General features: G+C 43.0%; 2 protein-coding genes across 3 annotated transcripts in view; one reads left to right on the top strand and one right to left on the bottom strand.

Moving 5' to 3' along the window:
- The window catches only part of top1a (DNA topoisomerase Ia), an 11461-nt gene extending 1555 nt beyond the window's left edge, over window positions 1–9906 (top strand). Inside the window, exons 3-21 of the mRNA XM_026168795.2 lie at window positions 1969–2065; window positions 2164–2284; window positions 3383–3435; window positions 3532–3627; window positions 3744–3813; window positions 3928–4016; window positions 4161–4276; window positions 4356–4477; window positions 4583–4705; window positions 5060–5247; window positions 5337–5481; window positions 5799–5942; window positions 6089–6274; window positions 6354–6422; window positions 6572–6686; window positions 6846–6973; window positions 7988–8082; window positions 8207–8356; window positions 8557–9906. Of these exons, the coding sequence (XP_026024580.1) occupies window positions 1969–2065; window positions 2164–2284; window positions 3383–3435; window positions 3532–3627; window positions 3744–3813; window positions 3928–4016; window positions 4161–4276; window positions 4356–4477; window positions 4583–4705; window positions 5060–5247; window positions 5337–5481; window positions 5799–5942; window positions 6089–6274; window positions 6354–6422; window positions 6572–6686; window positions 6846–6973; window positions 7988–8082; window positions 8207–8356; window positions 8557–8659 (2210 nt within the window). The 3' untranslated portion in view covers window positions 8660–9906. The remainder of the gene's footprint in view (window positions 1–1968; window positions 2066–2163; window positions 2285–3382; window positions 3436–3531; window positions 3628–3743; window positions 3814–3927; window positions 4017–4160; window positions 4277–4355; window positions 4478–4582; window positions 4706–5059; window positions 5248–5336; window positions 5482–5798; window positions 5943–6088; window positions 6275–6353; window positions 6423–6571; window positions 6687–6845; window positions 6974–7987; window positions 8083–8206; window positions 8357–8556) is intronic.
- Window positions 9907–10736: 830 nt separating this feature from the next.
- On the bottom strand, window positions 10737–24344 carry zhx3a (zinc fingers and homeoboxes 3a). Of its 2 annotated transcripts, none has more exons than XM_026168800.2 (3): window positions 23993–24344; window positions 12869–15773; window positions 10737–12320 (listed from the first exon to the last, which is right to left on the bottom strand). In XM_026168800.2, exons 2-3 carry the CDS (start codon window positions 15574–15576, stop codon window positions 12287–12289), a joined length of 2742 nt encoding a protein of 913 aa, XP_026024585.2. In that variant the 5' UTR covers window positions 15577–15773; window positions 23993–24344; the 3' UTR covers window positions 10737–12286. The 2 variants fall into 2 exon arrangements, with proteins under 2 accessions (XP_026024585.2, XP_026024581.2); XM_026168796.2 differs by having other exon boundaries at window positions 10737–12323.
- Window positions 24345–24926: the final 582 nt, after the last annotated feature.

Genomic DNA, 24926 nt, shown 5'->3' on the forward strand with positions numbered 1-24926 from the left:
TAAGCTATAAAATTATTAAGGTTGATTTCTTTACAAGTGGCATTTATACTGCTGTGTTTAGGGATGGGGGGGATATAGTCCAAACATAATATCGTGATATGTCACTGTGTTTTGACAGTATGACAAAGTACAGAAAAAAATTGTTATTCATTTGGCAGCATAAACATAACAAATTGCCTTGAAATATTGTATAAGCTTAAAATATTAAACAGTTAACTTTTAGTACAATAACTTTAATTATTAACTTTCAGTTTTAAAGACTAAAAGTAAATTCTCCCTCTGTTCTTTGAGTGGAAAAGGTCTGTTTAAAGCAAATGGTATAACAAAATAAAATCTACAGTGCAGTTTACAAAAAATACAATCTTTAAATGTTTGGGAGTGCAGTCTTGGAAAAATGTCCTTTTCGGAGTGTGTATCACAAGTCTAGCTTCTTCATAAGCTGCATGAAGTCTTCCCTTTTCCAGCGTTTGGATTGGCATCATGTCTTTCGCCAAACAAATGGTGACATCGTTCCTGCGTTTGCTTTTCTTTCTTGTCATATGGAGTACAACTGGCGAGACTCGGCGATTCCATGATGAACTAGCTCACTTTGTTTTAGTTTTGTAGCATTAGCTGCAGAGCTTTCCTCCTTGGCTTTCAAACACTCCTGGTACAGACTCGGGTGCTGATGCTTGAGATGGTGAAATAAGTTAGATATTTCCCGTATTTCTATATTACTGACTTCTTGCGCTCCTTGCATGCTATCGTGTTCTGTATCTGTTCATTTGTATCCAAAATATTCCACACCAATGAAGTAGCTGCTCTTTTTGGGAACTAAACCTTCAGCAGTAATGTGGCATTCACCTTCACAACTTTAATAAGTTTGTGCTTCTTGACCCACTTAAGTGTAATCGGGTGACATGGTTATGCCATGAAATTGACACTTTTTTTTTTTTAAATTTTTTCTTCTTCTCTGAGGCAACCCACCCCCTCCCCCCCAATTCAGCTGTATTATTGTGAGTGATATGACATGGCCCACCCCTAGCTATGACACAACTCCACTTCTGATTACTCTGCACCAGGGCAACATTTGTCTGTGGTACTTGCAGACCCTTAGCTAACACGGTCTTTACTTTCAGGCTTGGCTAAATTGGCACAACTTTGTAGTTTATTAGTAACAGTGCTTTTAATTTCACTAAGCAGTCTGGCATAAATCGGAGTAGAATAAAACTCATCTTTGGATTAATGGCTGAACAAAGACATCCGAATTAAAAGGAACTAAATGAGCAAGATCTGAATCTGTTCTGAGACGGGCTTGGTCGCTGATTAAACTTCTCATGATTGGTACATGTGTGCCATTTTTGTCTTGTACTCTAGGAAATGTAGACATTCACATTGGTTAGATGGGCTAGAAGCTCTCAGATCTCCTTTTGCCTTAGACCTAAGGACAGTTTCTGTAAAAGAACCAGATTTAATTTGGCATTTGTTAATGACAATGTTGGGGTGTTAGCTCTTTAATTTTGAGAACTCTCTCTTTTAGGATTACGTTCCAGTCTTGGCTTGCACATTAAAGAAACTCAAAAGGCTATTTGGTTCTCTTGCATGTTTTAACATGCTAGTTGCTTCATATTGTCCAAAGCATGCGGCTTATAGTGGCAGTAGGAGGTGCTGTGCTGCTGTGTAATACATTATCTATTTGCAGCCTGCATGACATTCATTTGGGACAGACCTTTTTGTACTGAGTAATTTGTTTCTACTAAGAGAATAGACACAGGTGGACTGTTAAAGTTGTCATTTAAGACTAGTTTTCTGGACATTATCAATCTTGGCTGCTTGAGAGGACTCTGTTTTTGCTACTTATGCATTAAAACACACTTTCACATGTTTGCATATTAGTCCTCAGTGTGAGCAGACGGTTGTTTTTAATTCAGTGCTTCATTGTATCATTGTCTTGTTTATTTTGAAATTTAATACAGTTTTTATTTTCAGACTCTCACAAGCATAAAGACAAATATAAAGAGAAGGAACACAAACATAAGGACCACAAGAAGGATAAGGAGCGGGAGAAATCAAAATATGGAAACAGGTATAGTGTGTGTTTGTGCTTCGCTAGACATGCTTGATTGCTTTAAATAGTGGAAACTGAATGAGGTTAAATTAAGTTGTGAATTTCTAACACTATAGTGATCACAAGGATTCCTCTGATAAAAAGCACCGAGATAAGGAGAAGGAAAAGATGAAGCACAAAGATGGCAGCACAGACAAGTATAAGGAAAAGCACAAGGAGAAGAGGAAAGAAGAGAAGGTGACTTGCCAAGGAACTACATGATTGTAACATTTACAAATTAATTTTAGTGATGCTACATTAGGCAATTATGTTGTCTAAATCATACACTGGTATTATGGATTAAAATAGTTTTTTTTTTTTTTTTTTTTTTTTTTAAAGATGTGATAAATGGGAGGGGGAGAGCTGTGTGATATGACCAGAATTTCATTTCCTGTTAGTCATTTCTTATCCCACTAACAAAGTCACAATCACTATATGGAAAGAGTGCTGTTGCTCTTTAATATTTAAATTCAAAAACTAAAAACATATTGGACTTGTGTGGCGACATCCATAATGATAAATGCTAGATGACCCCCACACAGTCCCAAGGTTTCCCCAGAGCTTTCCTGATGTTTCCAGCTATCCTTACTGCTGGATGCTGAGTGTCCAGTCTCTGAAGTGCACCATTGAGCTCGTGCAGGGATACGTTGTTCAAGTCGTCCATACATCTGCTGTTGCAGCGTAGTATGCTACGTTGTGGATTTCCTCCACTACTTTGGCTCGACACTCGTAATATAAATGAGGCAGTTCAACTTAGGTGAAGTGTTTTCAGCGGGGCGTCGTGTACCTTAAATAGAGTGCTTTAAAGTCACAAAACCCTATAGATATGTTGTAATGGATGCTGTTATCTTCATGAGTCTTTCTATGGCATCCAATGCGAAAGCCTGTTCTAACATTAGACTTTGCTCTAGCTTGAGCACTTAAACTCCTTTTGCTTCTCATTCGTAAACTCTTTCCATATTCTTTCACGGGATTCTTGCATAGGTTTGTAAGAAGAGGTTTGTGTCTGTGGCAGGGACTGGTTTGCAGTATAACTGACATAACGTCATTATGGTATATTTCATATTGCACAGTCTTAATGGGGTTGTCTACTTAAAATAATAATGTATTGTATTGTCAAACTGCTCTTGATATCAGTGTTTATCTACTTAGATTTGGTGCTCTCAGATTAGTTTTGAACCCTGTAGAGAGGTTTTATAATGGAAGTATGAGTTTATAATTTTGCGTGTATGTGGGCATAGTTGTCATTTGCACTTCAGGCTCTTCTGTCTTACTGCCATTGTGTAAACATTTCAGATGAAGTCCTTTGATGAGAAAATAAAAAAGGAAAAGGAGAATGGCTTTGCCAGGTATGTCAGCACTATACTTTGCTCTTAAGTGCTGTCAGGATGCAGCATTCATATGAAGCTATCTAACTTCTGTTTTTAATGCGTTTTCTTTGGCAGCCCACCGTATATGAAGTCTGAGCCTGAGGATGATTTTTACCACTCTCCAAAACACGAGAGGTCTCTAAAAAGAGAACGAGATGTTGATGATAACGAGTAAGTTCTCTGTTCATAGACTGTAGTCTGTTTCACTAGGTTAGAGCATCTGTAGTCATCCATGCAAGTAAAGTTGTATCGCTGAGGCCTGATAACAAAGAGTGTTTTTGTTTCAGCGCTGAATTCAAACCTAAAAAAATAAAAACTGAAAATGACAAGAAGGCCAAGAAAAGGAAACAAGACGAGGTAAGTAAGAGACTTTAGTAGAGGGCAGAATTGTTTTGCTGCCATATCTTTTGTGTTAAATGTTAATCCCTACGTTGTCAGAAAGAACTAAATACTTTCACTTCCTTTTCCCAGGACATTAAGTCCAAAAAAACAAAACACAAAAAAGAAGTAACCGATGGAAAAAAGAAAGCAAAGAAAGAGCCTGAGGAGAAGTGGAAATGGTGAGTTAATTGGGTTAGCCAGCTGTACCAATCATACATGCTTATCAGTGTGGTGACAGGACAGCTGGATGTATTGTTGCTGGTTTTTTGTTTTTGTTATTTTCACTGTCATTATGTAAAAATGATTTATTTGCTTGATTCTAGGTGGGAAGAGGAGAGATACACAGATGGTGTCAAATGGAAGTTCCTTGAACACAAAGGGCCAGTGTTTGCACCAGCGTATGAACCTCTTCCTAGCCATGTCAAATTTTACTATGATGGTAAGGCTTTGCACAGTTCATCTTGTACGCTAGTGAAGGACTCTGAGGTGATTATAAATGTCTGACTTTTACATTTCAGGTAAACATATGAAGCTCAGCCCAGAAGCGGAGGAGGTAGCGACCTTCTTTGCCAAAATGCTGGATCATGAATATACCACCAAGGATATCTTCCGTAAAAATTTCTTTAAAGATTGGAGGAAGGTAAGCCTAAAATCTCTGCTCCTGTCAATAAAATAAAAAAATATATATATCAAAAAATCTGTTCTTTGATTTACTTTAGTTTTTTTCAAAATTTTCTGGACACAGGAAATGACTTCAGAAGAAAGGGCTAAGCTCACAGACCTGAAAAAGTGTGACTTCGGTGAAATGAGCAACTACTTCAAGGCACAATCTGAAGCAAGGAAAGCCATGTCTAAGGAGGAAAAACAAGTAAGCTGCTGCCTACGTGTAGTGGGGCACACAGCATATTAACCTTAAACCCTTACATTCATTGATTCCTGTAGAGGGCTCTAGAGTTTTCTGCCATGCTGGATGTCATGTACCTAATAACAAAAGTGTGTTTCAGTTCTCCTTGGCTTTAATTCTGTATTTCCCCACTGATATCACACACCTTGTAAAACTTGATCAGTTAGTCAGGAAGAAATTCATAATGTTAGGCTGTTGTGATTTGATTAAAATTGGCACTTAAATGGTTCCAGTGAACAGTGAGTACCTAAAGGACCTCTGCAAAATGAAGCTTTTTTATTTATTTTTTAATTTTTTTAATTTTTATGCCTTTTGTAGAAAATAAAGGAAGAGAATGAACGCATCTTGCAGCAATATGGCTTTTGCCTCATGGACAACCACAAGGAACGTATTGCTAACTTCCGCATTGAGCCCCCAGGCCTGTTTCGTGGTCGTGGAGACCATCCTAAAATGGGGATGCTCAAACGCCGAATCAGGCCCCAAGACATTATCATCAACTGCAGCAAGTGTGTAAAGTAGTTTTATTTTCTCCTCGTGCTGATTACCAGCTTTTAATGCAGAATGTGATAACTAAATATTCACTGTTCCATAATAGGGATTCCAAGGTTCCTGAGCCTCCTCCCGGCACCAAATGGAAAGAAGTTCGTCATGACAATAAGGTGACTTGGCTGGTGTCGTGGACAGAAAACATTCAAGGCTCCATCAAGTACATTATGCTGAACCCGAGCTCTCGAATCAAGGTAGGCACCATAGCTGGCACATGCACAACGACTTTTTTTGTCTCCAGTCAAAGTTGAAATGATGCTGTATGGTCCAGTGGTCTCCTTAAAACTTTCCTGACTCTTTTGTGTTGCTTGCTCCACTGGAATGTAAAAATTGAGACCTTTCAAGAGCAGATTTTATTATTTTATTTATTTTTTTTAAAAAGTGACACAACATACTCCTGTCCTGTGGAAAAACCTAATTTAATTGGCTGTCACATAAATCAAATTGGGCATGCTTGTTTATGTAGACCTTTGCCTAATTTGTTACTCCTGTCTCATCTTTTTGCCTGCAGGGAGAGAAGGATTGGCAGAAGTATGAAACGGCACGTCGACTGAAGAAATGTGTGGACCGCATCAGAGCCCAGTACCGCGAAGACTGGAAGTCCAAGGAGATGAGGATCAGACAGAGGGCTGTGGCTCTCTATTTCATTGATAAGGTGAGGTCCTGTTACTGCTATTTGCATTATCGAGTGGGTGCATTTTGAAGGTTTTATGGTGTAATGACTTCACATTGCATGTGAGGGTTGGTGCGTTCTTGAACACTACCTCATTTAAGGTACTGTCTTTGTCTGGTGTACACTAGCTGGCTCTGAGAGCGGGTAATGAGAAGGAAGAAGGAGAGACTGCAGACACTGTGGGCTGCTGCTCACTGAGAGTTGAACACATCAAACTCTATCCAGAGAACGAGGGTCAAGAGTACGTAGTTGAGTTTGATTTCCTGGGTAAAGACTCGATCCGCTACTACAACAGAGTCCCTGTGGAGAAGAGGGTGAGCACCATTCTTACTGAAATGCAGTACTTTTGTGTAAACTCTGCTTCTTTATTTATGTGTGATTTGCCTTTTCCAGGTATTTAAGAATCTACAGTTGTTTATGGAGAACAAAGAGCCTGATGATGACCTATTTGATCGGCTGAATGTAAGTAAAATATACCCAGTTAAAGAAAACAAATCCCCTTTAATTTATGACTTGAGAATTCACAACATAAATCCTTATTTGAAATGACTTTCATAGCACCGCCATCTGCCTTTTTAAAACTTGGTTTCTTAATTGCATGTCTTCCTCAGACATCAATCCTGAACAAGCACCTTCAGGAGCTGATGGATGGTCTGACAGCCAAAGTTTTCCGTACATACAACGCCTCTATCACCCTGCAGCAGCAGCTGAAGGAGCTCACGACTGGTGTGTTTCCACGTAAATTGTGTAGAAATAACAAGGGGAGACGGCAAACTGTGTTCTGGTTTTGTTGTTATTGGCAAGCTTTTTATGTAGGTTTGTCTGCTGTTGTATAGCTAACAGGGTGGTGATAACTTTATTTATTTATTTTGTTCATAATCTTAGCGGAGGAGAACATTCCGGCCAAAATCCTGTCCTATAACAGGGCCAACAGGGCAGTGGCCATTCTGTGTAACCATCAGAGGGCTCCACCGAAGACATTTGAGAAGTCTATGCAGAACTTGCAGTCAAAGGTAAAAACTTTTTTTCATACTCCAGTGAACTGAAAATGGTCCTTTTTTTTTAAAATTATTATTTTATTTATTTTGTTTCCTTTTGCCAGTCCTGGTGTGGAGATTGCTCTGTTTAGTTTTTATATTTGTTTTTTGACTTTTCACTCTAAACTCAACCAACAATGCTGCTAACATAAGAGGAGTTTCACACCACTTTACATAGAAATCAAAACTCTGAAGTCATTCAAATGCAGAGTATTGAGGAAATATGTTAACACGATTACAGAACCAAAAAGGTGGAACTGGGTAGTGAGGGCCTTGTGCACACATACTAAAGCAATTATGTAGTTTATCTCCTAAACAAAAAGGCAAGCATGTGGGCACATTTGGATTAGATGACTTACTAAATGGCTTTGCTGACAAGGTTGAAGCGTTTTTGTAAACAATAATTAAAGACCGCCTGACCAACATGCACTGCAGAACATTGTTCCATGAGTTTTGTCTCCTCTCTTTCCAACTTGAAGACAAAAAAAATTAACTTTGTCCGTCATCTAAATTGACTTTTAAAAATCCCTACAGCTGTGTTCTTTTATTTTTATGCATGACAGATTTACCCATGCTTGGAGATGTGTCCATCAAGCAGTGCTCTCCTGTTGTGCCATGCAGAGCACTCAAACTCCCTGACTCAGGCACTTTGGGTGTCATCCCTGCTAATTTAGGGGGGGGGGGGGACCTCTAAATGATATTGCAGTATTCACAGTACAACTTGGGGTTATAGTACAGTTTTTCATTAGGCATTTGCTTCCTTGGGATTTATAGCCACTAGCCAGCTGACGGAGCTACACCATGTGAATCATGTTTCTTCTGATTTTTGGCCACCCTGTAGGGGTACACTAAACTATAGTCTCAAGTTAAAAACAATCTGAGCATGGAAGTGTCTAGACAGTAAAATGTAATCTCCAAAATATAAAAAGGTCCAGTTGATCAAAAATAAAATTGATCAAACTCATCTGAAATGATTACTGTCATCCTTAGATTGACGCTAAAAGGGACCAGCTTGCTGATGCCAAGAGAGAACTGAAGAGCGCCAAGGCAGACGCCAAAGTACGAAAAGATGAAAAATCCAAAAAGTAAGTAGTCAGAGGTTTTAATAAAGTGTTTTGGTTTTTTTTTTTTTTTCTTTCTTTCTTTCTCTCCCCTCTTGTTGTGAATCTTGTTTACATGCTTGTATTGCATTGTCTGCTTTCTCTGTAGGGCAGTGGAGAGCAAGAAGAAAGCGGTACAGAGGATAGAAGAGCAACTGATGAAGCTGGAAGTGCAGGCAACTGATCGAGAAGAGAATAAACAGATTGCACTCGGTACTTCCAAACTCAACTATCTGGATCCTCGCATTTCTGTGGCTTGGTAAGAGATTATTAAATTTTCTACCTTATGGTCACAAAGTAAAGGTACTAAATGAACAAATTAATTTTGGTGGTCAAAGGTCACTGACAAGGCACCAACTCCAATTTAAGAGGTGTCCTGTTACTTTTTGTAGTAACATGTAGTATGAAAAGCACTACTGCAATAAAACCTGTCCTTTATTTTATGACATTGTGGTGTAGGTGTAAGAAGTGGGGCATTCCCGTGGAAAAGATCTACAACAAAACCCAGCGTGAGAAGTTTGCCTGGGCCATTGACATGGCAGAAGATGACTATGAATTTTAGTTTGTGGTTTTAACTATGATACTTTTTTTTTTTTTTTTTTTTTTTTTTCCAAAAAAAAAAAAAATTGGATACTTGTTTTTTAGCTTTACTGAATTTTGCTCCGTGGCCAGACCTGACAAGGAATTTCAGAACTTTTGAGCGAAAAACAAAAAGGGCGACAAGATGAAATGATGTGAGGCCATTATGAAGGGTTAGGGGGGAGTTGTGGATAGTCTAAACATCTGATCTGAGATCGGGCAACAAGACTGAACTTTACCCACGACTAGGATTCAAGGCTTATTACTTGTAATTTAAAGACCCTTTTACCTTCTGTGATTGTCCACACTCTGGGACAAAAACCTGACAATGCCTGAACTTTGAACTCTGTGGTCCTTTTAGCTACTGTATCAAGCAAAAACAATGCTTTGTATCATTTTATTTTCTTTGTTCACTCACTTTGTATTTTAGCCATCCCATGTATTATTAATGAATTCTATATTTTGATAGACAAAGTAAAAAAATTGAATGAATTCCTTAACTACACCCACGCGCCTTTTGAGGAAATGAAAATGTGTGTTTGCGTGTGTGCGTGCGCGTGCTTGTGTGTGTGTTAGGGCTCAACCGTAGAAGCTGTCTGTTTGGGTGAATATTTTAAACTGGACTATGTTGAATTGTTGAGCATGGAAGGGGATGTCTGGGCAGGCAAAGGGGAAAATACTGCAACCATGTCAATATTTACTTAAACAAGCAGAATGTGAATATTTTGTTTTACAGCTTCTATCAGGGACTTTTTTTTTTTCTCATTGTAAATGTGAACCAATCAATTTTATCCTTTTGTTGCTAGCACCCTCGGACTCTCTCGCTGCATAGCCCTGTCTACATCTGATTTTTAACTTAATTTAAACAATTGTTCCAAAAAACCTCCCATATCTGTTACTTGAAGATGCTATGATAATGTATAAAGTCAGAAAATGGAGAGCGTGTGTGTGTGTGTGTGTGAGGGATATCAACTTTTGCCAAAAAGGAAAAAAAACTTCACCAAACTGTTACAATTTTAGGCAGGTTTTTAATTGTGTAATGATTGAGTATTGTAACATTTAATGTGAATTCAGTTCATTTTACTCCACTCTGTTCCACTCTTATAGAAAAGTTGATGTAAGTAGCTGTAAAGTCAACATTTTATTCCTGTTTTACCTTTTTTGTCATAGCCTTTTGATCATGTTTTAAGCTCATTGTAGATTGAAAAATGATTAAAACATTACAGGTAACTCATTGGCTTTGTGTTTTCTCGTTCTGTCTCTTACGCCACTGAAATGGCAACACCACCTGAGTTCAATTGCCCCATCAGGCCAGGGTCTTTCTGTGTGTTTGCATGTTCTCCCCGTGTTTGTGTGGGTTTTCTCTGGGTACTCCGGCTTCCTCCCACATTCCAAAGACATGCAGTTAGTGGAGATGGGTTAAGTGGTAACTAAATTGCCTGGGAGTGCGACTGGTTGCCTGTCTCTAAGTGTAGCCCTGCAACAGACTAGTGACCTGTCCGGGGTGTACCCTGCCTCTCGCCCTAAGACAGCTGGGATGGGCTCCAGCCTTCCCCTGCAACCCTGACAAGGATAAACTAAAGACAGTGGCTGGATGGATACAGCATTCTTAAACACAACTTTATTTCCTGTAATGGGAGAGCAAGCATGAGCTCTAAATTTTATTCCTATATCCATGAACAGCCCTGAGAACTGAATCAACAGAGCTCTGAAATACTTTAAGCTGGAAAACAAGCTGGTGTTATTAAATTCATGTGGGCAAAAAAAGGGTTACAAAAATAAAAACTGGAAGGCTTCCCCCTGAATGTGATGTAGGAGGACTACACTACAGATATAGAGATGTTTGGGTGTTGCCTGCCGCCCCCTTATCTCTGGCACAAACTGTATTGTCAGCTGCTCGCCAGCAGGTGAGGCTGTGTGCATTTCTCCAGTCCTAGCACATTGCATGCTGCTTGAACATTCATCACACTGAATAATTTGACTAACACCACATGATTCATATTCACCCCTAACACAAGGTGCCGAACAAAAGAGGTGGGGGGGAAAAAAGGAGCCTGTTCTGCTTGGTGAGTATTCAGTTTATTCTGTAAAGATTCAGAAGTGTAGAAAGGATGATACAACAGTGCTTTATGATCAGACTATTTCATAAAAGTTTAAGTCATCATAACACCGTAAGTCCAGATTCCATTTATCTCAAACCAAAATAAATTTGTAACATTCGACACAAGTGCATACACTGCTGGTAGGAGATGAACCTCCAATTTCACTTTGGATGGTATAGCACCGTTCTTAGCTATTAGCAGCTTGACAAAGATGCAGCTTAGTAGGATTCATGTAGTGACTGTATGTTCATATAAACAAGAAAATTCAGAGGAGAGCAAAGATCTCCTCATTTGGCTCTCTAGCTAGCACAATATCTCACTCTGTCAGTGTCTAGGGATCAAATTGATAATTTTGCTTTAAACAACATTTTGCCAGTAACAATATTTGATACAATTACAGCTTAAAGTTAAACATCTCCAAGTGTACAGAAAGCAGCACAAGATTGTTTCACAGATATAGACCAACAGTGACCATCAATGCACTGGCATGTTTTATCTTTTTTTTTTTTTTTAATCTTTTTTCTTCTTCTCTTCTGGACAGCACAGTAGCTGGAAAGCAAGGTGATGGACAGACAGGTCATATAAACACATGGACAGAGCTGAGTAAGGCAACGTTAGCGTGACAGGCTTCTCTCTGTTCAGTTTGCAGGGCAGTGTAGTGTATTGATCTTGACGGAGCAGTCAATACCTTTACTGTGGAGCAGTGTGATTCTTTTTTTTTTTTTTAGCATTGCTGTCTTCATTAGTGCATTGTATATAGTCTCTTGCGTGTAGCTGAACTGCAAAAGTGATCACCAACATTTATACAGATCTAAATAAAACATGTTTGATTGCATCTGGACTTACAGTGACTATAGAAGAGTAAATAGAATTGAAAAACCAAATAAAGGAGAAAAAAAGTAAAATTCAAGGCAGTGCTGAAGTACTGGTTGCTAAAAAAGTAAAAAATATCACAAAGCCAACAATAACATATCCTTGACACATCATTTGTTTGTCCAGTCAGTACAAACCCTCTTTTATAGTGCAGTTTCAATCATATATATATATTTCTCCCTCTGACCCCAGAACAATATCTCTCGGCCCTATCCTACCCTATCTTCGCTCATTCAAGTCAGTTTTCCAGTCAGTGTGCGTCTTTTCTCTTTCTTGTCTTTGATCCCTCGTACTGACCTCATTGTGCACCCTCCCCACACAACCACAAAGAAGCATGAAAGGCTTAAACATCACAGGACTCAAAGGTGAGAAGTTCTTTCTTTTGACGATGGCAGGAAGTGATGGCAGATGGAAGAAGAAGAAGAGGAGGAGGAGGCGGAGGAGGAGGAGAAGGAGGGGTGGGGGGTATTCACAGTTACAGTCAGAGTCCAACGGTCCAGCTACAATCACATCTGCTGTCATTATGAACACTCTTTTTTTCTCTTTTTTTTTTTTCTTTTGTGTTAAGACCACGGCCAGGGGAGCGAGCCAGCTTTTGAACATCATGGTCCTCTGGCGAGAGCAGGCCTGCTTCATCACACCTCCAGCATCTCCATCCTCAGGCGATCCCTGCTAAGCAGCACACGCAGACAGACAGGCAAACAAAACATACACAAACTGTGAGGATGCGATTGGATCATTCTGGTTGCATGGCACTGCTGCAGTGTGTTGTAAAATTGAAGGGCTTTTTTTGGGGTGGGGGGTAGCACAGTAAAAAGACGCCTGCGTATGGCTTGTCTTGCCTCTCGGAAATCTAACTCACCAAAGGCAATTGTCATGATTTATTCACATATGTTAGCATGCGCTCTCAATCTATAATTCAGCGGGCCAGACTCCTACTTATCTAAAAATAGCTTCTTAAACACAGACCTTTGATTGCCTGAATAAGCTACACAGCATGAGTACTTGTACCCGCTTCTCCTGCTTTCTTTTTACTGTACATCACGCAGCAGTCACTACAAACAACAAGCTGTCACCCTTTCATCACTCCACCTGCCTTACGTTGTTTTTGTTTTCTTGATTGATAAATAGCATCGAGCTTGTAAAATATCACAAGGCACTGTGAGTGAAATGTGTGTTTCAGTGGTGTGCAAAAAGGATTGCTGTGACTCAAATACCTGGCCTGATTGGAATCAGTCTGTTGTTCAATGAGTGACTGACTAGCCGCTGGCTGCTGGTGGTCCTCCGCTCGCTCTGACCAGAGATCCTGCAAAGCTCCCGGCTGCCCCAATTCGTCGCGCTGGCCTCGCTCGCCGCTCCCCTCGGATCCCATCAGGCCCATCAGCGGTGAGTATGAATCCTGCCACACAACCCGCTGACCTGAGTTCAGTCCTGCTTCTCCTTCAAGGTGCTTGTTCATGTCTTGCTCAGCAAGTTTCTTTTTGGCTGCCGGAGCGTCCTTGGGTGGCTCGAGCTCTGCATCTCTGCGACCCCTCGCATCCTCCGACTCCGCGGGCGGCCGCTGGTAATTCTCCAACCACTTCAGCTGCCCGTTCTTGTGGCTGTACCGGCTGTCGCTGAACCAGCGCACCACCTCTGACTTGGGAAGGCCCGTCTGGATGCTTAGCTCCTCGTACTGCTGGCTGCTGGGCCAGCGGGTGTTGGAGAAAACCTGCCGGAGGATGTGCAACTGCTGCGGGGTCTTGTGGCCCCAGGGGGGAGAAAAAGACGCCTGACAAGCCGACCCCTCCGCAGTTTCGGACTTGTGTTCTTGATGCGCATTCTCTGATGTAGCCTCTGGTTCAGTCATCTTCAGCCTCTTGAAGTTGATCTTGATGGGGTCAAGCTTGAGCTCGGGGCAGCTTTTGTCCCCGGCAAATGCGTCCTCCTCCTTAATGAGCTGCTGTAAGATTGACATGCCTTTGATGGGAAAGTCTTTGTTGCTTTTACCTTCTTCAATAATGGATGAGCTGCTTTTTGCAATGACAGTGGTGCTGGTGCTTTCCGTTGGGGATTTGCTGGCATGATTCAGGTTAGGGACACTGTCATTACAGGTAGTACTGGGATATTCACTGCTAATACTGCTGTTGTTGGTCACGTGGATGTAATTGTTTTGATCATCGTCGGGCTTCGAGGCGTGGGCTGGCTCTTGTGCACTGATGATGCTGCTGTCATGATTGTTACAAGTGATGTTAGATTTGCTGGTGTTGTCAATGGACTCTTCACACTTGTTACTGTTTGAACCTTCCGATCCGATTGGTAAACTGTTGCTTTTGACATTTGGTTTGCCGTTGGTGTCAGCAACACAGTGCTCATCATTATTGCTAATGTTGGCAGAGCAAGTGGCAATGCTGTTGATGCCGTTGGCTGGGCCGCTGTTGTGCACCGGTTTCCTGGTGAAACTGTCAACACCATTACTACTGCTGGAATAGCTGCTGATGCTGCTGCTACTGCTGCAACTGCTGCTGCTACTGCTGCTTCGAATGTTGCTGGTGCTACTGACGCAACCGCTGCTCCCCGCCATGTCCAGGCCGTTGCTCTTTTCCGGCTCCACAGTGGGTTCAGTATTCTTGGTCAGTACCTGTGTAGTTCTGACTACAGAGGGGAACTTTGGGGGGACAACCGGAGTAGAATACGAGACCCGGGTAATGTGGGGGTTGGTTGACATGCTGGCCTGTGTGGCTATGACTCCGACAGATCTGGCCTTTACACCACTGTATGGAACTTTGGCCATCTGAAAGTTTGGTCCTTTTGAGCCTGGATGGGCAGTTACAGTGTGGTGGGTTACGATGTGATTGACGTGCCGTGGTGTGGTCGGTTGCTTCTTGGGTGCTCCACCTTGGAACACGGTGTTGAACATCTTCCTTCTGGCCTCTTCGATCTCTTCAGGAGACCAGCTTATGCCCTGCTTGAGTCGTTGGGCAGTAAACCACAGTTTGATCTGCTCTTCGGGGAACTCTGACACCACTGTTAGGTAGCAGAGCTCTGCTTTGGTCGGGTAGGGAAACTTGCCAAAGGATGTCTTGAGAAAGCTGCTGGTGTCCATGGCGGCATCGTAGGTGGGGATGCTGCTGAGGGGGATCATTACCTTTGGAAGGTCTTTATTGGAATCAGAGGAGAGGGGAGAGTAAAGGGAGGGAGTGTGCTGGTGAAAGACTTGGTTGGACACTGTCGTCGCAATCACGTGAGTGACAGTGGTCCTCGGCATAGCTGGGGCACCAGAAATACTGAGAGCCCCGTTTTGGAGTTCAGGCACATTTGTCAGCATGCTGGGGTCTACATCCTTTCCAGTGTCAATCTTCCGTACCTCCACAGTGTGAGAAACCACAATCTTTTTGTGCTCCCCCTTGGCTTTCATCATCTTTGCAATTGGTGTTTTGGTGAGGGAGATCCCAGATTCTCTGTAGTCTTCTCCGCTGTCCGTGAAAAGGCTTTGCTCCACAGTCGTTACGCCATCCCTCTTGTTGACGGCTAGAGAGGCAGTAGCGAGGCCCTGCATTATCTTCGGGTGGGCCTTGGCGTTGTGCAGAGCGAGAGCCTCGAAGCGGACTACTGACACCCCGCAGTTCAGGCAGTAGAAGGTGGGCTGGGCCCTGAAGTCTAAGTGGCAGTTGTGCATGTGATCCAAAAAGTAGTTGAGATCTCTGGACTCGAAACGGCAAGTCAGACAGCTGTACGTGCCTCCTTTCTGCATCTCACTGCCACTTTCAGATTTGGAGGAGCTGTGAGAGAAATGCCCAGATTCTTCTCCAGAGATGCTGAGTATGCTATCTTCTGGGATTGTTGGTAGGAGTTCTGGTAGCGAGCCCAGTATGATTTCCTCACGCACATGTTTGGATTTGGATGGTATCATGCAGGGTACAGTGGATTTCCTCTTGCTGGCCATGGTGCAGCTTTGTGTAAATGGGAGCGTGAGTGATTGGTTGTCCGGTGTGATGAGAACAGAGGGCGGGTGGATAGTGGAGAGGGTTGAATGGAATTTAGTGTCATGGACCAGCCACTATGATATCACAGTGTTGCTTCATGCCTTCTGCCACTTTAGGACTCCTGCCACATGGACAAGTTTAACAGCTCCCGGGGGACCTGTGAGGAAAGAGTACAAAAGAAGAGAGAGGTGTGATTCGTTCATCTTTAAAAAGTGCAAAAAACAGCGAGTAAGAAGCAACGAGAGGAGGCAAAGCGGAGGAATATAATGTGAGATAATTACATTTATTCATTAAACTTGAATGTCATGCAAATCAAAGATAAAGACCTGACAAAGATGAAAAGCAGGTATATGGTCTATGCTTCCAAATGAAAAGAATGAAACATTTTTACATATTACAGTGAGCGCAGTGCGGAGGACGCTAACAGCTCCACACAGGGTAATACGTGTAGGTGGAAATTCAGTGTGATAAGTGTATTTATCAGCAATTACAGCACCAAAGTAAAAGAGTCAAGAGCTTTTTTTTTGTAAAATATTTTTTTTATTATGATCATAATCAAAGAGGAAGATCACCTTAAATTGCCGTACAGAACGAGGTAACATGAATCTCGCTCGCTAGGCAGATTGTTTAAAAGTGATCAGAGATCATGCACAAATTATTGGTTATTATTCATCTTTTAAAATGATTTTAGGCTGATTTCATAAATGCCGAAAAATATTTAGCATGAAATATATCAAGGCGAAAGGCATAGGAAATATGAGAAAGCATTCCATCAACGAGTATATTAATAGAATTTAGAGCTTCACTAACAGACAGTAAAACACACACACGCGCACTTTGAATACACGCAGTCAGAAATGACTAATCTCACTGATATTTGTTTTTTCCCCCCACAGCTGCCTTACGATCGTCCCTTCTTGTAGCTGATAACACTTCTGAAATGTATTTAGTAAAGCTTTGCCATATTGACAAAACATCATCAAAATGATGCTTGCTGGTAAAATAAAGATAAAGGTAGTGTGTTAACATAATGGTGCTGGGTTCCTTTCAGTCCTGAGATCTCCGTTTCCTGCATTCGGGAAAGGGTTAATATCATTAAATAAATATTGTCCCTGGTGATTTTCGCACCCGCTGAGCGAGCTGCACTCCACTGCAAATTGATAGTGCTCACTGTATCTAACCCCACAGACTCTTTCACATTGTCTCAGCAACCACAAATATGCAAAATATGCGCACAGATTTGTGTCTTACAGAAATATTCCCTTGTCATTGTGCGTGTGCGATTAGAAATGAGAATTCTTTTAAAAAGCTGATTTTTGATTTTAATTTTTTTTTTTTTTAAGGGGAGAGCCGCACTATATTTCGGCACTGTCACATGCGCAGGTCGTCCCGCCCTGTTCCTCTTTGGTTTGTTACTATACAGCAAACATATGAAGGTTAAATTCAGCGAACAATATTAGTCCACTCTTGGATGTGAGCCATTTGTTTTACATTGCACGTTACGGCGTACCTTCCGGGCATAATGTAATGTGGAAATGGAAATTAGGTGACTCGCGTGTCTGGTGTGTGTTGCAGCAGCCAGCTGACAACAGTACTGTTGAGGACTTGAAATATTCTCATAAGGTTACTACAAACAAAGCTAGATACAAGCTGGCGGCTCAATCCGTCTCATCCTGCATTTGTTCAGCCAGCAGCATGGCGATGCGTGCATGCATACAAACACGATACACACATCACTGAGTGCACAAATCCATTAGCAAAACACTTCCACAGGCTTTCCCTTTCTATTACACTCCAATTATATGGATGGATATGGATTGTCACTTCAGTCTTCAACATTTCCCCTCTTCCTTCTTCGCGTTTTTATAAAACGTGCCTGTTCTCTCGCAAATATTTAACAAAGTTTGTAGGACAAGATGACAGACACACTGCAGTCCGCATTTGCAGTAGAGAGGTTTTGAGAGTCATTTTACCAGCCGTAAGTGCTAAACACAAAAAAAAAACCCAATGAAAAAATATCAAAGTAGAGGCGCAGCTCCGCAGCCTCTGCCCTCTGAATGAACTTCTGACACACGCGCAGAGCCTCTGTATTTCACTCCTGTCTTCTTTTCTGAGACTGGAGAGGCACTGATGTGTGATATGCTGCTGAAAACGGGTCTCATCCAATCACCATCTTTCTATATCACTTAAGCTTTACCTTCTACCACAGGCTTATCGCCCTGCGAACGACATCAGCCGCATTAATTTCCCCCTAAACCTGCTTTCCTTTCAAATCCGGCATACCTCAAGCACGGCGTGCTGCCGTTTGCTGCTTACAAAGGAAATCGTTTCACATACTTCCAGCACATATTTTTTTGGCACGCTGCGCTCGCGCTAACTGAAGAGCACTTTCACAGACTTTTCATTTTACTGCATCCACGTGCGCGTTCACCGCGGCTGGCTGGATGGTAAATAAAAGATGAACCTGTTCCAGAATTAAAACCCTCAAATGACTGCTCAACAGTACACACTGATCCCAGACAGGCTGTGACGTCCTCCTTATAACTGCCTCTTTTTCATTCCTACTGATGGCTGCTGCTTTCTGACAGGAGGGAAAAAACTAAAATTAAAACAAAACAAACAAACAACAACAACAAAAAAAAAACTAGGTCACCAGCATCTTATGCAGTAATCCCGGTTCACTGCATCCAGACGCGGGCATGTGCTGTATGTTTTGCCGCCAGAGAGGTCATGATATTCTCTGACGGCACACTCGATTAACCCCTGGTGAGGACAAGGGGTTCACTGAGGCTGTTCCACGGAACGAGGGATTTAGACGTCAGCTTTCATGCAGCAGAGGGATGTAGTCATGCACATCCGAAACATCTGTGCGAGAGATGTTCCTATGCTATAGAACTCAGCGAAAAATCAGCGCTGGCTCCGTTTGTCTGAGCTGCCCCAATCGCTGCGCTGATCCAACAGAGAGCACATTATGTGCCAGGATGTGTTTGAAACTAAACTCACGGAGAGGGTACTGTAATTTTGGCTGTGGGCTGCGACTGGCGTAGCAGCCCCTGCAAGGGATGCCGGTCTGTGACGAGACAGACGCCGGCCCAGTACAGACGCTCTCCCCTCCCCGAGAGAAACACTTCACTTCCTGTATGAGAAAACCTGAAACAAGCCAAAAGTTGAGAAAGGTTACATAAAGAATCAGGTCACCTATCTAAAGAATGGGCTGCTTTATCTGGCGAGCGAGACGTGCGAGCAGACACAAGACAAGGGCTTCCCAGACAGGGAGCCATTGAATGGTTCTCTCTGAAAAGCCCGGCCTTGTGTTTCAGCGACGAGGTAGACAACGCTCAGACGATCACTGTCCTCGGTGTGTTGTATGTCCTCGCAGTGGCACCGTCTCTGTGGGGGTGGGGGGGCACACGAGGAGGAAACTCTTTTCATCTCATTTGACCAGAGGAGTTGTATCTGAAGTGAGGGAAAGTGGCAGAGCTCTCAGACGTGTTTTTCTGAACACCCACGCTCCAAAGGGGGAGAAACGGAGAGTCCTCGCTCGCTGGACTAAAACCACGTTTACACCGTTACACTTTTTTTTTTCTTTCCTCCCCCCAAAAAAACAAATGGGATTAGGCCAGGTTTAAATTCTGATGGGGTTTATACGTTCCGCCCGATTTAATAGCAGCATAAAGATTTACAGCCTCATGTGCTCTTACACCATCATTTCCATAACAATATTATATTTACATCTCATTAATATTTAATTATATCCCCGTCTACTTTTAAATGGCAACCACGTGAGTGCTACCACCTTTTTTTTTCCATGCCAAAAAAAAAGACAGTTGAAAGAGAGCAGCATGTATTCCCATCCATCACCTCATAAACTGCTGCAGTAATTACAATATTACAACACGAAAAAAAAGGGGAAAAAAAAACCAAAAAAAAAACATGCCAAATATACAGAGAGCTGCTGCCAGCGGAAGAGGGAGGCGAGGCTGCAAAGTGGTTGCTAGACATTAAAATTTAATTCAAAACAGTCTGATGACTGATTCAAACACTCCCAGATTGTTGGGTCACCTACAGTTGACACGAACAGAGATTGGTGTTTGTGTTGTGCCGCCCGTTCACATGAATGAGAACGCGAAGGCTGGAGGAGGGAGAAGGACAAAGGAAGACAGAACTCAGACATTTGGGAGTGAAGTGTGAGGATGACTGACGATGATGACAGGCTGTGCTGTTTCAATATTCCTCCCCGCTGACACGCTTGTAGGCACGCAACTCTCTACGCTTGGTCCTCACACACTCCCACCTCACCTCCGCAACATTTAGCACCTGCACCGTTCTGAAAAATCTTTCTCTTTGAACTGAATAACTGGCAAGGAGTCTCTCGGTGTGACAGTCACAGGAGAGCTAAAAAAAAAGGAAAAAGAAAAGGAATAAATTCTCGCACTTATGACAACATTTATTTTGTGTGTAATTTGCTGTGACAGTGATCCACGGCTGTCTTGAGAGACTCCTTCAAAAAAAAAATCTGTTAAAAAAAAAAAAAGACTTTCTGTCTGCTGGGGGTTGGGGTGGATTTGGGGGGAGGGGGGCTCCTGACAGATACATTTGAATGATCAAAAAAAATCTGTTTAGCAGGAATCTTTCCTGCCAAACGTCCATTAAATAGATTAACGCCATGTGAGTGGATCAGCTGGACACCCAAATATAAGCCAGAGACAGAGAGCAATTACTGTCTTGCACAGAGAAGAGATAGGGAACAATGGCGCCTCATTTATGAGGGAAACGTGACCCAGTGCTGGGAGCCTTTACGCGGCCGACTGTGGAATTGTTCAGTTTCCGCCGCCTCTGCTCGTATCTCGTGTCCGTCATGACGCGCTGCTCCTTCCTGACATCTAATGAGGGGCAGCTTTCAGTTTTGGGGACACCTTTGTGCGTGCGTGCCAGCGTGAGTGTCGTGCTCCAGCGTTACGTGTGCTGAAAAACAATTCAGAGACATCAGGGTCATTAGAACTACGCTGACAGAGCGCACAGGTCTCTCCACAGCCCGTCCAGCCGAAGACATATGAAGAGGTTTCAGTGTGTGGTCTCAGTCTCCATTGTGGGCTCTGATTATTTCCTTTCCATGGGTGTGTTTGTGTGCGTATTAGTGTCTGAATGTCTGAGACGCAGGTGTTGTCAGCCAGCTCGTCCACGTCCTTCTCCTCCTCCTCACGCACGCCGCCCCCCCTCTTACCTCCATGACTGCAGCCTCGTCCACTGGGAGACCAGTCGGTGGTGCCACTCATGTGTTAACATCGCCATGGCAACCCCTCTCTTCCCCTTGCCCACCATGCCACACACACACACAGAGCAGAGTCACTCATCCACACCCACCCAACCTCAAGACACACACACACACGCGTGCGTGCGTGCTGAATTCCTTGGACTGCATCCGGTGCAGGACAAACTTAATCCACATGCCCCGCCAGCCATCTTTGAAAACTCCATTCATGGTTCAAGTCTCTTTCAGTCAACTTTGGGTGAGGTCTGCAGCAACAACTTTGCTTTTTCCCCCCCCTCTCAATCACATTGTGGGGAAAAAAAGAAACTCTGCCGCACTGTTCTCATGCGTGTGACGGGCCGATGAAAGGAATATCACAGCTGAACGGGACACAAATGACCTCCCGTCACTGTTTTTATCTTGCTAAATCTGCGCGGAGGCCCGGTGACCGAGGCGGACAGTACATACCTACGCGCTCTGCCTGTCTGCCGGCATCTTTTTCGGGCGGCCCTGTTTTGTGTTAATATGACCGCTCGCTGTTGAAATGTCTACATTGTTCTGCCAACCCTTCTACCCGTGACCCAAATGAATGACAGACGAGTAAACGGTGGTGCGCTGAGAATAAAAAATAAATAAATAAAAAAAATCTGAGTCATGCATCTTTTTAAAAATCACTTTTCATGAATAAGTTCTTCAGTTTTGTAGCCAAGACTACAGGCATTCATTTGGCAACTTAAGAAGAAAAGGAAGAAAGATGGCGGCATACCGCACATTGTACTGTCCATCCTAAAATGGCTGACATCACAGCCTCTTCTAACTGCCAAAGCCTGGTAAATGCCAGCTCCTGCTGACCAAACCTTTCTTGGATGGGACAGAAAAAGTGGCAGGGGCTCTTTTTCCCCACTAGCCCCAAGGTTTTTTCCCACCCATCAGTGCACGGACGTTTCTTTTGGTTGGAACTGTGCAAACATGCTGTTTTAGTGAGCCTTTTGAGCGGTCCGGGCTTCGATACGGCATTGGTCCGCTGACAAAAGCAAAACCAAAAAGGATGAAAGACCCAAATAAAAGTGAACCTGCTTTGAACGCCGACCTTTTTGGTGGGAGAAATAGGACTCGCCGTTGTGTGTTGGAGAATTCTCTGTGAGGATCATGAGGTATGCCGCTATCATGAATGCTTGTTTATATAAAACGGCTGGAAATAGATCTGGTTGGCATTAGATAGTTGATTTTCTTCTCCGAACCCAAGGAATGTTATACACTCCATGTCAGCTAAATCTGCAAATCATGACCATATGACCTTCCTTGGTATTCTCTGGCACGGGATTCGTTTTAAGCTGTGGGAGGCACACACACAAACATAACATCCACAGCGACTGCTATTGGAACTCAGAACACCACATCCTTAAAAGTACAGTATGCCAGGTATATGGAGGGATGGCATGGGCAGAGATGCTGTATTTTTTGGAGGGGAGTGGGCACTCTTGGCCCACTACATTGTGTCTGTGTATACAAACACTCCGCTGTGGCCATGACGAAAACTATGAGCTGTGCCTAATTGCAGGGAGTGCGGGATGAAAGGCAATATGCCTGGCCTCATTAGAGCAGTTCCGAGAAGGGAGATGGAAGACCGTTCCCAGGGATCCACAAAAGGGAATTGACATTCCCCCGGTGTAAGTGTCCTGCTAGAGTGAAAACCTCCACACATACTCAACTCACCGGGCCAAAGCTGAACCCGGTCTGCCGGAGCAGCACAGCGAGAGCTCATTTACCTTTGTTTTTGCTGGTCATCACACAGCCTGCAAATTAACTATTGGAGTGCAGAAACGTTCACTGGAGACTGGACTGCGCCCCACACAGCCCCCAAAAACACCTCCTGTCTGAGGAAAACCTCTGTGGCAGAAGAGTTGCGCAGTCATTTCCATGACCCAACGTCATTTCTAATAAGCTCGCATGGTTAAACAATTAAAATACATTCCAAAAATTACCCGTGAACCATGCCTGTCTAGCTGACTGCTTGAATAATTTGGGGTTGTCTCCTGTGCTATGGACACTGGACCCACAAATGATTCACAGAGGCAACATTAGTCAGCGCAGAGGTCCCTCCCCTAAAGCCAGAGACAGACACATGGCATTCAAAGCTGGGTCAATATTTATGTGCAGATAAATGACAATGTGCCCTACAGGAGCGAACACTAACACACACACACACACACACACACACACACACACACACACACACACACATATATATATATATATATATATATATATATATTTTTTTTTTTTTTTTCAATGGATCATTAATAGTGCGAAATATCTGCCAAAAGAGAAGCTCTACTTACTCTACTGTACATGTATCGTGTGTGTGCGAGAGAGACCGAGCGAGAGAGGGAGAGAGAGAGGGAGAGTGTGTGTAGGGCACCAGCACATGTTGGTAGGAGGAAGAGAAGGAAATGAAAAAGAGTCCTTTGCACAGAGATACAGGCCTACCTTTCTGCTCTGGCAACAGAAATAAATTTGCAGCGAGTGAGCAATCAATAGGTGAAAATTGATACTTGGCGTACAGTTTGAACATCTATGAACTCGGAGGCTGTTTTCTTTTTCTTTTTTATAAAAAAAAAATCAGTCGACAAGCCTGCTACACTACTGTGTTCAGAAGTCTTTCACAAGTAAAAGCACTCACACTCGCAGCACAGTGGGGGAAACAGAGCGCGTTGTGCAATAAAATAAGCACATACGCCACATTGTATAGCGCGAGAAGGAGCGCAATTTGAGCCCGACGGAGGATCCGTGGTTGTAACTGTAACAAACTGACGAGTTAACCCGTTTCGCTCCATTCACGAGGCTGTGGGGCAACACACCGCCTCGGAGCCGACTTGCCAAAGGCGATCTGCCACTCTATATAACCTTATGAATATTCCCCAAAAAAATCCTCCACCCCCCTCCTCCACCTACTGTCGCCATTTTATACATTGGCGACTTCATATAAACTGCCTCCACTACAGCACCAGATGAAAATTCAATATTCAATAGCGACACATAATTCCAGTAAACAACTTTGGAGATCGCACCTCGTCACCCAGTGAGACGTATTCGTGTTACGGATGAATAAGATGTGTCCTTACCTCAGCCGTCGGTGGTAAAAAATGGAATCCGACATTAATATATAAATGAATAATATTGGATTAGCTCCGATCGCTGCGCTTTGCGAAGAAGAGGAGGCGAGCTGGGGGTGGGAGCTCTCCTCAAGTGAACCCGGTGAACTGGCGTGAACCCGTCAGTGACCACGGCAAGGTACATTACATTACATTACCTTTCCACCCCTCCGCTACACTGTATGAAGACTGCAAAACAACTATGGTCGGCGGTGCAGGACGAGGCTGCTCCAAAAAAAATTAAAGCGAGTGTATTTCCTATGAACACGTGATACAGAGCGTCATCCAAAATCCAAAAGCCCTTTCATCTAAAATTTTGGAGAGGGGCGGGGATGAGATGGGGATGTGTGTGTGTGTGTGTGTGTGTGTGTGTGTGTGTGTGTGTGTGTGTGTGTGTGTGTGTGTGTGTGTGTAAGGGGGAGGAGGGTACGTATACTGAGCCCAGCGCACATTTGGGTATATCGTTATAGGGGTAAGGCAGTGCATTCAACACACGCGGGTTATAAGTAGCTGCAATGGCATAAGTAGCTGCAATACAAAGCAGGCCGATCAGATGTTTTGTGTATTGTGTATATTTGGAATTTGACAGTTCATTCATCTCCCGTTTCACTGAGCTTCATCACCCAAAAGATAACCCTAATTAGGTCACATGCTTTTTTCAATACATGGCTGTCATCTTTAGAAAAAAAAACTCTTGAAGAGCTACTATGAATATTAATCGTTGTGGGAATTGTCATTTAAAGCACAGGCCTATTAGACCACCGGCTTAAAATAGACAGTTACGCACAATCATAATAGTGATAACACCAATTTACGCAGACGCACAGTAACTGTAGCCTAATTGGACTTGTCTGCATTTAACTTGAAACAGAAGAACACATTTCCCTTTATTCAAACTAGGAGT

Source organism: Astatotilapia calliptera, chromosome 5 (assembly GCF_964374335.1).
Source record: "Astatotilapia calliptera chromosome 5, fAstCal68.1, whole genome shotgun sequence".
In the NCBI taxonomy this organism is placed as follows: domain Eukaryota; kingdom Metazoa; phylum Chordata; class Actinopteri; order Cichliformes; family Cichlidae; genus Astatotilapia; species Astatotilapia calliptera.